Source organism: Camelina sativa, chromosome 3 (genome assembly GCF_030686135.1).
Source record: "Camelina sativa cultivar CO46 ecotype springtype chromosome 3, ASM3068613v1".
NCBI classification, from domain to species: Eukaryota; Viridiplantae; Streptophyta; class Magnoliopsida; order Brassicales; family Brassicaceae; genus Camelina; species Camelina sativa.
This window is the reverse complement of record NC_141882.1, coordinates 5,486,965-5,497,307: the sequence shown is the minus strand read 5'-3', so window position 1 is coordinate 5,497,307 and position 10,343 is coordinate 5,486,965. Positions and strand designations below refer to the sequence as shown.

At 31.6% G+C, this 10,343-nt stretch overlaps 2 protein-coding genes across 3 annotated transcripts; both read left to right on the top strand.

Moving 5' to 3' along the window:
* The first annotated feature begins 246 nt into the window (after window positions 1–246).
* Window positions 247–2,422, top strand: LOC104772353 (uncharacterized). 2 transcript variants are annotated; one of them, XM_010496983.3, is made up of 4 exons: window positions 247–637; window positions 1,251–1,399; window positions 1,484–1,547; window positions 1,652–2,422. In XM_010496983.3, exons 2-4 carry the CDS (start codon window positions 1,263–1,265, stop codon window positions 1,958–1,960), a joined length of 510 nt encoding a protein of 169 aa, XP_010495285.1. In that variant the 5' UTR covers window positions 247–637; window positions 1,251–1,262; the 3' UTR covers window positions 1,961–2,422. The 2 variants fall into 2 exon arrangements, with proteins under 2 accessions (XP_010495285.1, XP_010495292.1); XM_010496990.3 differs by having other exon boundaries at window positions 329–637; window positions 1,248–1,399.
* Window positions 2,423–4,568: 2,146 nt separating this feature from the next.
* LOC104772349 (uncharacterized) lies at window positions 4,569–5,959 on the top strand. Its single transcript, XM_010496979.3, has 3 exons — window positions 4,569–4,805; window positions 5,186–5,391; window positions 5,575–5,959. Exons 1-3 carry the CDS (start codon window positions 4,704–4,706, stop codon window positions 5,831–5,833), a joined length of 567 nt encoding a protein of 188 aa, XP_010495281.1. The 5' UTR covers window positions 4,569–4,703; the 3' UTR covers window positions 5,834–5,959.
* Window positions 5,960–10,343: the final 4,384 nt, after the last annotated feature.

The following is a 10,343-nucleotide window of genomic DNA, read 5'->3' as shown; positions in this document are numbered from 1 at the left end:
TCTACAAATATGTCCAAAGAAGTGAATCTAATAACCCTCCACATGGTGATTAGTGATTAGTGTAATAAAGTAAACAGAGATTTGAAAGTAAATAAAGTAAATAAAAGGAATAAAAATTGTTATAATCTCGTCGGTGACGTTAATAAACCCAAATTGAAAGATATTTACGAGGAGGAGAGAGTCTGGTTAGGCACCGCCTTTTTTGTACCCAAAAAATAAAAGGCAAAATCTATACAAAATGAAACTGAAAGCTGTGTTGTACTAAAAACATATGGTTTCATTTAGTGAATTTAAATGTTTTAAGCTAAAACAAGCGTTTTGATCTAACACAAACAATTTAATTAATGACACACACACACACACACAAGAAAGAAAGCAAAAAGAAAAAAAAAAAAAAAAAAGATTATTATGTTCCTTATTATAAATTAGAGAGATACATGATTCCATCCATCAGCTTTGTTGTATGCAAGGTTCTCTCTTTCCCATTAGACTTCATCTCTTTCTTCAGATCTCTCTCTCTCTCTCTCTCTCTCTCTCTCTCTCTCTCTCTCTCTTTGCTTCTTCTGCTTCTGGCTCACGTACGTAGAGCTTCTCAAGCTTACGAACGATCTCTCTGCTAGCTCTTTTCAACTTTCAGGTACCTTTTCTTGGTTCTTTATAATCGGATCAAGATTTGATCTAGATCTAAAACGTTGTTCGTATTTTGGATCTTGAAACCAACTCCATGATCCATAATCGCTAAAAACATCAATTTCAGTTTCTGTTTCTTCTCGATCTGTTTTTTTTTACTAATCTTTGTTAAATTTATTTTTTTATTCTAATATTCATAATTAATGAATTTTTATCACTGTTTAGTTTAGACTTTTTCTCATGATTTTTTTTTTTTTTTTGTTTGAGTTTACTTATTCTTGAAAATAAAGAAAAAATCTGTCTCCACTATGAAATTGACATCATTCATTCACTATAATGGAAACTTAAAAAAATAATATCGAATTTAGTCAAGTGGCTTATTCCTTACCATTTTTTCTTGATTTCATTTGATTAAATTAATTAAAAATAATTCAACCTTAATTTAATCTATTATGACCAGATCTCCATAAAAAACACGTTACCATTTGACCACCTCTTCTCTCTTCCCCCCTTATCTTTTTTTTTATATATAACATTATTATTTTGTTGCAAATCTTTATTCATTCTTCTTCTTCGTTCAATCTGGTCTGATTGATTGATTGATTCTTTTTTGAAAGCAGCCAGACAAGAAGATGATGAACAGCTGTGGAGTCCAACAAGAGATGAGGAGAAACGCCGTCGTTTCTTCTGATCGCCGAGACGCCGTGATTTGTCCTAAACCTCGTCGCGTCGGTGTCCTCTCTTCTCGATCTCTCCGTTGGCAACTCAAGTAAGCGCCCCCACCTTTTTCAATCTTAAAGTTCATACCTTTTGCTGAGACAAAGCTAATCAAATCTATCTGATTCTTTTGCAGTCATCAGATGGAGTTATGTGAATCGAATTCAAGAAGCGAGATTTTGGATTTCCTCCTCGCTAAGGTATATGTAACAAAGCAACCCTTTTGCTTAATTCGTATTTTTTGTATTGATTATAAATCTAAAAAGTTTGGATTTTTATTTTGGGCTATGTGATGTTATTACAGGGTAGTAGTGGTGGTGGGGAGCAAGAGGCGTCTCCTTTGTTCTTCACAGGGTCACCTCCAAGTAGAGTTTCTAACCCATTAACAAAAGACTCACTTTTTCGACAAGAGCTTCTCATGGTGGCTCCTCCTACTCCATCGACTCCTCGTGGTGTTACCAAACCGCAGCCTCCGTCTTCTCCAAGGAACGGGAGTTGCGTTAGGGCTGCGGCGACCAGCTTCGGGATTGATCCCGTTGTTCGTGTCGTTGGATTCGATTGTGACAGGCGCAGCAGCAACAGAAACCACCGTAGCGTTTCGACTCTTGCTTAAGAGCAGTCCCAACATGCACATATTTATATATATAACAACAACAACAACAACAACAGAGAAGGCTTAAAAAAAGGAGAAGGTTTAGGAATTGATTATGAATATTATTATTGTTATTATTATGGGAGGGGTTTTGTTGGTTAAAAATGTGTAGATATGTTGAAAAAACAAAAAAAAAGTTGGGAGGGATTATTATAAAAAAATTTAGGGGTTTTGGGTGTCCATTTTCTTAAAGATTTTGTAATTAAAAAAAGGGGAAGAGAAGAGAGTGGTTTAATTTGGTGTCTTTAGTGAAAAAAAATAAGAGCTTAGTGTTTCTTCCTTTTTGTAACAAATAGGAAAAGCTCGAAAGAGTTTTGAAATGTGAAGATATCATTTCTACCCTTTTTTATGCTTTTGTATCTTTGTCTCTTTTTGCACAGATGTAAATTTCAAAGGAGTTGAATCATTTTTTTTGGGAGAGTATCTCTATTAGTTCTTGTTTTGTGACAAAACAATAGTGATGATGAATTGTATATATTATCGTTTTTCACACCTTAGTGTTTTAATGTATGTGTTACATTCGTATCTCTATTAGTTCTTGTTTTGTGACAAAACAATAGTGATGATGAATTGTATATATTATCGTTTTTCACACGCTCTTAGTGTTTTAATGTATGTGTTATACATTAGTATCTCTATAACTCTATTACTTAGTGTTTTTTGGAGATGTAGCAATTTCTCAAACCTCTAGTTTAGATAATTCACTCAATACTATATATTAAATGCAAAAGATTTGTATTTGTAACAGATTGAACTACATTTCGATAGTTCAACAGTTATGTGTTCATGGTTAATGCGTCTATAGTTTTTTATGGAAGTATAATATGTTGATAAAGTACTCATAATTGTTCAAGAGTTTCAAGATGTGCATTAATAATTGTGTATAAATCAACAAATACAAATTATCAAACATTACGTACGGGATAGTTTTGTGAACGTGATTTATTGTGTACGTAGTTTAAAAGTATGTATGTGCACAAGGATTCTGAAATTTAGTCGTTTTCAACTTACAACGATACTTGTTCTAAAAAAGAGTCAATAGCTTTAAAAAAATCATCTAACTCGACATTATTTAAGATATGTTTAGTTGTTTTAGATAAAAATTGTAAAACGTTTTAACCAGATATATAAAATACATACATTATATAGAAGAAGTGTCTAACATAGATCGTTCAACAAAATTTTACTTAATTTCTCCTTTTGGTCATAAATTTTGCAACAAATAGACTGCGACTATAAATCAATAAACTATACATCTCCTTTGGTCATATAATTTGCTTCAAATAGATAGCGAATATATAATCGATAAAGCGTTTAGAAGAGAAATGTACATACATGGGCAGTTGTTAGGGGTACGGACCAGCCAAGTGACATGAGGACAACTCTTTATTTCCTTGTCTCCGGATCTATATCGATTCTTTTTGCGTACAGCTTGCAAAATTATCATATTATTTTTTATATACTATAATATTTCTTTTGTTTCGCTTTTAATGTGTCAATCAAACTTGTGAACCAAAAAAATGTGTCAATCAAACCAGAAGATTCGTCAAACTTTGTGCCTTTGTGGCCGGAAATCTCGCTTGCTTTATTTCAAAACGAATTTGATTTATTTGAAGTATCAAAGTATATATATATATATATATATATATAGTGCCATCCAAATAAACTACCTAGTGACAAAAAAAAATAACAGATAAATTTCAATAACATGACATGTGACTTTCACCTAGAGTAGACAAAAAACAAGTTATACAGTGCCGAGATTGTATCAATCACAATATATGCAATATGATACATGTTTTATAATATTCATAAGATGCAAATGTCATACGCAAACGACGAAAGTATTCTATTTGGCATTTGCATTTTCAGTTAATAGATAACTTTTGTTTTAAAATACTAAAATTATGAATTTATTTGAAACTTTATATATAAAGTAAACGCAAATTCAAACACATGATTTATATTATATATAAATTGGAGATAGATTTTCTAGAGTTCTATTGTGAGAAAATTTTTATAGGAAATAAGCGAAGATGTAAAAGTTCCCACGTAAAGGTTAAATTTCGTCAAAAATTCTATAATCGTGAGAAAATGTGTAATGAGGTACCCGTAGCTGGTATAGTTTTGTGAGTTTATGATATATGCGTCTCTCACTTATGTGTTTGTTTAGTATATCGGATCATCTACATTCTACAAAACCAACTGTAATATGGTTTTGGCAGTTGCAATGAGATGAGTTTGTATTGGACAATTGGGTGTAGTTTCCAAAAATGAAAACACACTTCTCGTAAATTGTACACAGTCTACACTCTTAATTTAGACCCTCGTAAAGTACAAAACCAATTACATCAGGCTTTTACTTAAAAACTTAAAAAGGGAAAGATTCGGGCTTCTGAGCCCATTAAGCCCAGCTTCTTATTAAAAAATAACCTTTACGCTCTTCTTACCCTTTTTATCTTTTCCAAAAAGAAAACACAAAATTCAAATAAAGACTTCCTCACGCGCCCACACTCCGCGTGAAGCTTCTATACAAATCAACGCTTTGACGTGATAAACACTCGCTGTTTCGAGCGTGTTCTTCGTTTCAACACTCGCAGCTCGTGTTTTTTTTTTTTTTTGTTCACTTTACTTACTCGATTCCAGCTCTCTCACACTTCACAGTCGCCTCTGCAAAAGTCGATTTCTTCTTTCGCCGGAGATAATGGGAGAAGGGAAGGCCTCGACTCTTGTTTTTATCCTCGTCGTCGCTCTTAGTTTAGTCGCCTTTGGCTTCTCCATAGCAGCCGAACGCCGCCGCAGCATCGTAAGTCACTCTTCTCTCTTCTCTCCGCTAGGGTTTTTTTTTCTTTTTCTCTTGAGTTTCGATTTCTAAGTAATAATAATCATTAGGATGATGCAGCTTAATATTTCTATATATGGATTTGTTTCATAGTTACTTAGATTTAGTAATGAATGATGATTGATGCCTCTAATTTAAGTTCTTGATTATTCTTCAAGAATCAATTTAGAATCAATAGATTGGAGAAATCTAGTAACTACATAACCATTTGAGAACTATGTTTTTTTTGTAGACTGAGACTAGAGAAACATCTATGTAACTAATAAGCATATGTAAACAGAGTCTATGCTCTCTGTTGTGGTACTTCTTTATTAAGGGTCTCCCTTTTCTCTGTTTTGTGGCAGGGGAAATCTATCCATGACCCAATAACAAACGTGACGTTCTGCGTATATGACTCTGATGTAGCCACTGGTTATGGAGTTGGAGCTTTTCTCTTCCTCCTCTCTAGTGAATCATTGCTTATGGGTGTTACCAAATGCATGTGTTTTGGTAGACCTTTAGCCCCTGGAAGTGACCGTGCTTGGTCTATTATCTATTTCATCTCTTCTTGGTAAGTCCCCATTAGCTTTAAAGACTCGAACAATTCATCTTCAAGTTTAGCTTCATCTTGAAAGTGATATAGCTTTAGATTTATTTCTGGTTTTGAAGCGTTGAGATATCAGTAGATCAGTAGTCTTACCTATAATATATAAACCCACTTTATTGATTGATAGTCCAAATTTGACAATTGTAGGATGACATTTCTGGTAGCAGAAGCTTGTGTAATAGCAGGAGCGACCAAGAACGCATACCACACTAAGTACTTAAGCGCGCAAACCTTCTCGTGTCAATCTTTGCGTAAAGGGATTTTCATTGCAGGGGCAATCTTTACAGTTGCTACAATGGTCCTTAATGTCTACTACTACATGTATTTTACCAAGTCTGTCTCTTCACCACCTGCTCACAAAGCAAACCGTTCTGGTTCCCATATCGGAATGGCGGGTTATGCATAAATGTCAAAAGAAGAAAACTGGTTTAGTCATTTGTAGATTTAAGAAAAAGAAAAGAGGTTGTTGCATTGTTACAATACTACTATTTGATTTGCTGGTTATATATATATGTCTGCTTGATTATGAAAATTTCCTGTTTTTTCTTTCAACTTATTAGGCAATTCTCATTCTTGAGTGCATGTTTGTAATCATTTTCATTATATTTTAAGTATAGATATATATATATATTTTGATTAGAGGTACTATTATGTTTTGTTCTTATAAGTCGCAAGAGTATAGTCAGTCAATCTAAAAATTATCAATTGTCTCATAAAGAGTATTGGGCTTTATAAAAAGGCTTTTCAAAATCAGACCCATGTGCACGGCATAGAGCTAGGGGAAAAAGTATGTGGAATGGACCTTTGTATAGTTTCAGACCGTTTGTAATTTTTTGGTTGAAAGTATCAGTTATGAAATTACTTGTAAATATTTAAATATGAACAGGATTACCCTTTCTAATCATGGTTTTTACTAGGCTATGAAAACAATTATATTGCAATTTTAAAACTTTCACCATTATAATTTATATAACTAGGATCTGACTAGTGATTTGCACACGACTATCACCATTAGAGTATTAATTACGTCATCGCAGTTTTCTGATGGGTGCGACTTGTAATTTTTTATTCTTTCACAACTGATCTATCAAAACCAATTATAGAAAATCAGAAGCTATAGAATAAAAACGACATATCATAAAAGGCAAATGGGACAAACAAAAACATAAGTAATAGAGGGGGAAAAAATGCTCAAATGATGTGGTTTTGATATTTTCCATACAAATATTTGATTGCTCAGTCTTTTTTCTAGGAGCACCAATTTGAATTGTATCTTCTAAAATTAAATTAAATACTTTTCGTCTATTATGTAGGCCTCTCAAGGTGTCTTTATTGTATTTGTCAAAAAAAAAAAAGGCTGTCTTTATTGTGGGGAGCTTTAAAATAGATAGAAACAGAGAATAAATAAAGTCAAGATATCTTTAATCTGAAATAAAAAAAAATTCTCCTAACCTATTTTTTTTTCTCATATGGAGTTTATGTTATATGTTAAATTTTTACAATAATATACTATATATATGATTAAAACCAAAAAAAAAAAGTGATATGATTTTATGCTTTCAATGAACGACTAAATAAAACGTGCCGTTTTGGTTAAACCTGCACTATGAAAAACTATAAAAGCTGATTACACAATAAAAATAGGCCGATAGGTTTAGTAGTTGTGAAAGCAACATAAGCCAATTTAATAGACTTACGAAAACGTCGTGAAATCGTAAAAAATAGCGTTGGCTTGTTGGGTTAGGTGGTCATAACATTTCTTAATATCCTTTAAAGTAATATAGTTCCTAATATATACCCCCACTTAAACATTAGATTTACGTTTTAACAGTAGTATATATGCTTACTTGGAAATTGCTTTATACGTGATAAAAGATATATTCGTAAAAAAAAAAAAAAAGAGGACTAAATTGATTGTATTTTTTTTCTTCTGAAAATTCGATTGAAGAAAGAAAGTAGGCCAATGGGACCTTCTCTGTAAATTGTTCTCTACTTTTCCAAATTGGATACAACTTCTTCCTCTTCCTTTTTTTCCCCCCGTGAAAGCTAAAGCATCGATAGAGCCTTACATAAGTCAATATCGTATTTAAATTTTCACATAATCAAATAACAAATCTAGTAGTATTGAATTTTCTCTTTATATCTTTAAACAGATTTCCACCCTAATCATGCAATCACTTTTGTATTAACGAGTCGTATGTAAGTACGTAACATAATCGATTTATACTATAAAATAATGTATGATATAATATATATCTAGCGTAGGCAAAAGTGCCCATGAATCAAATAACTTGAAGTTTTAAAAAACATTTTTAAAAAACATTTTTAAAACTGATATATTACAATTTCTATATTAGCTAGTTGTGCTTGCTTATTGTTTGTTATTAGTAATTATACTATTATAGTATCGATTTTAGTAAGAAAGAAAGCAACCGAATAATGTTGAACAAAAATAGAACATTCTTATTCAAAATAGATGATATTAAATAGATGTCATGAGTGGGTTAATCAGTCGTTAGCTTTTTATCCTATTAACCGTATTTCATGGGTGCTATATAACTCTATTATCCATTAAATTAGTTTGAATTTTTCTGGTCAAGTTTCAAAACCAACCATTTAATTTTCTGGTCAGACGTTACAAAATATAATAGACAAATGGACAACAACTATTTTTATTATTTATCGTATCTATAAGATTTTATTATTTTAAATGAGGCCATCTAAGCAATTACTATAGTCATATCTAGTATTATATTACGTGGATCCAACGGCGACTGTTACGGTGACGTGGATTGGTCGAGAAACTTTAACGGTCAAGATTACCCTGCAAGATGTGATACACGTGGCACGTTCTTTGTACACGTCGTCTGCCTCACGCTGTCGGCTTGAAATTTTATACTTCATCTTCACAGTTTCATTTATTTTAATCTCACCGTTTGCTTTCATCCTGTAGACAAAAGGTTTAAAGAACTGAATGAAAATATCAAGAAAACAAATTGAGAGTTCAGAAATTTCAAACTAAATGAACTACGATTTTTTAGTTTTTAAAACCAATTTTTTTTTTTTTTTTTTGCTTAAAGTGTTTAACCAAATCGGTACGACAAAACTTAAAAAAGGTCAATCAAAAAGAAAATTTGTATGGACATGTAAAATCTGAATATATATATATATATATATATATATTATGTGTGTGTGTATAGCGCTAAACCATGATTGGATAGTGACACATAGCAAGATAATTCAATAATAATGTTTTCGTCATATCATAATTCGAGTGAACAAAAAAAAAAGCTAAAACATTTATAAAAAGAAAGAGAATTGTAAGCCGCTTAAAAAATAAATAGAAAATTCTTAGGTATTTTCGTTGAACAGAAAGGAAGACTGAATAAATTTCAATTATTTTTTTTGAGAATTTTCCAGAATTAACCCATGATGATGAAGTGGTAACAAATTATAGCCAAAATAAAAAATAAAAAAATGGGCAACAAATTGTTCCCATCGATTTAGATATGAAGCGTAATTAAATGAAAAAAATACCTTCGTTTCGTTTTGTTTTATGATACTAGGATTATGTACTTACTTTAACTCGTTGCTATTTCTTTTACGTGAACGAAGAAACAAATTAACCTATGTGCTACAGCGGAAACATATGTTATTTCTCTTGCGGAGGAACCAACTTATTAGGCTGTAACATATGTAACACCACACCTTTCATTTATATGATATTTGCGCTTTAGCAAAAAAAATAACGAAGAAACAAATAACTTTTCACGATAAAATCAATTTCCAAAGTTACTTGTTTTTTTGTAACATAATAGGGTATAGTAAAAATTGTTGTCAGCATAAACAACGAAAAATACCTAAGGATATTTATTTAGCAGATCATTAATAGTTGTTTAAAACATAATTTTCAATTGTTTTCTCCACGATACACCAATATTATGTGACTCATCAAAGTTGAAAGTGATTGTAAATGGGGAATAGAGTAAAGTCGAAAGCAGAGGATGATTCCTCATGGAGACAATTATCGTGGCGCTGACTGAAGACGACACAACATGAAAGTGACGCGCACCTTAACCGTCCTTCTAAATTCTCTCTATTAGCAAAATTCTATTTCCAACATGGCTTATTTAATTATTACTTTATTCTTTTCACAAATTTTTGATTCTGATTTATGCTGACACGATTGCGCAATTAGGGCTCACCAAAAATATGTTTTTTCATCTCAGCTTCGAATTTATAAAATGCAAAAAGGTAAAATATATTTACTATCGTTTTGCTGCCATTAGGCCTAATTAACAGAGAAATTAACTATAAAAAAATACATTATACGTCCTTGCATCGATGGTTCTTCAACACATGGACCCTTGCGTAGCTAATTGTTCCCATCTCTTTATGTCGACGATACGATATACATACGCCCGAATATATTAGGCTATTGACACGAAAAAGAAACGAATAATCTATATATATTTTTTTATATTCATCCATTATCTTCCAATTTTATTTTTAATACTTTAACAAAACTAAAGAAATATATAGATATGCTGATTTGAAAAAGTTTAGAATAAGCTTGGATAATAACTTACTTTAAAAAAAATAGTTAATGATTTTTTTTTGTCTATGTATGTAAATGTGATTGATATGTACTGTATCATATATATGCAGGCATTGCCCTTCTACCATAAATGTATTTTTCAGGATATTTTGTGTTTTATAGATTTTTAAGTGATTCTGGAATTAGTTTATGGTCACCAAAATAGTTAGGTCATATATTTTTAAGAAGAAAACAGGACTTTCAAAATGGAACGAGAGGCAGATTCTCAACATTGTTATCCAAAGATCTTTGAAAAGGGAATACCAAAAAGAGCTCATGTGAGCATTATAAAAAAATAAAGAATAGCCCAAAAAAAAAT

Bases quoted from the DNA above. Each gene is read 5' to 3' on its own strand.
- LOC104772353 (XM_010496983.3), top strand. From the start codon at position 1,263: ATGATGAACAGCTGTGGAGTCCAACAAGAGATGAGGAGAAACGCCGTC. The intron at 1,400-1,483 runs GTAAGCGCCCCC...ATTCTTTTGCAG, and splicing joins TCTCTCCGTTGGCAACTCAA to TCATCAGATGGAGTTATGTG. The intron at 1,548-1,651 runs GTATATGTAACA...ATGTTATTACAG, and splicing joins TGGATTTCCTCCTCGCTAAG to GGTAGTAGTGGTGGTGGGGA.
- LOC104772349 (XM_010496979.3), top strand. From the start codon at position 4,704: ATGGGAGAAGGGAAGGCCTCGACTCTTGTTTTTATCCTCGTCGTCGCT. The intron at 4,806-5,185 runs GTAAGTCACTCT...GTTTTGTGGCAG, and splicing joins CCGAACGCCGCCGCAGCATC to GGGAAATCTATCCATGACCC. The intron at 5,392-5,574 runs GTAAGTCCCCAT...TGACAATTGTAG, and splicing joins ATCTATTTCATCTCTTCTTG to GATGACATTTCTGGTAGCAG.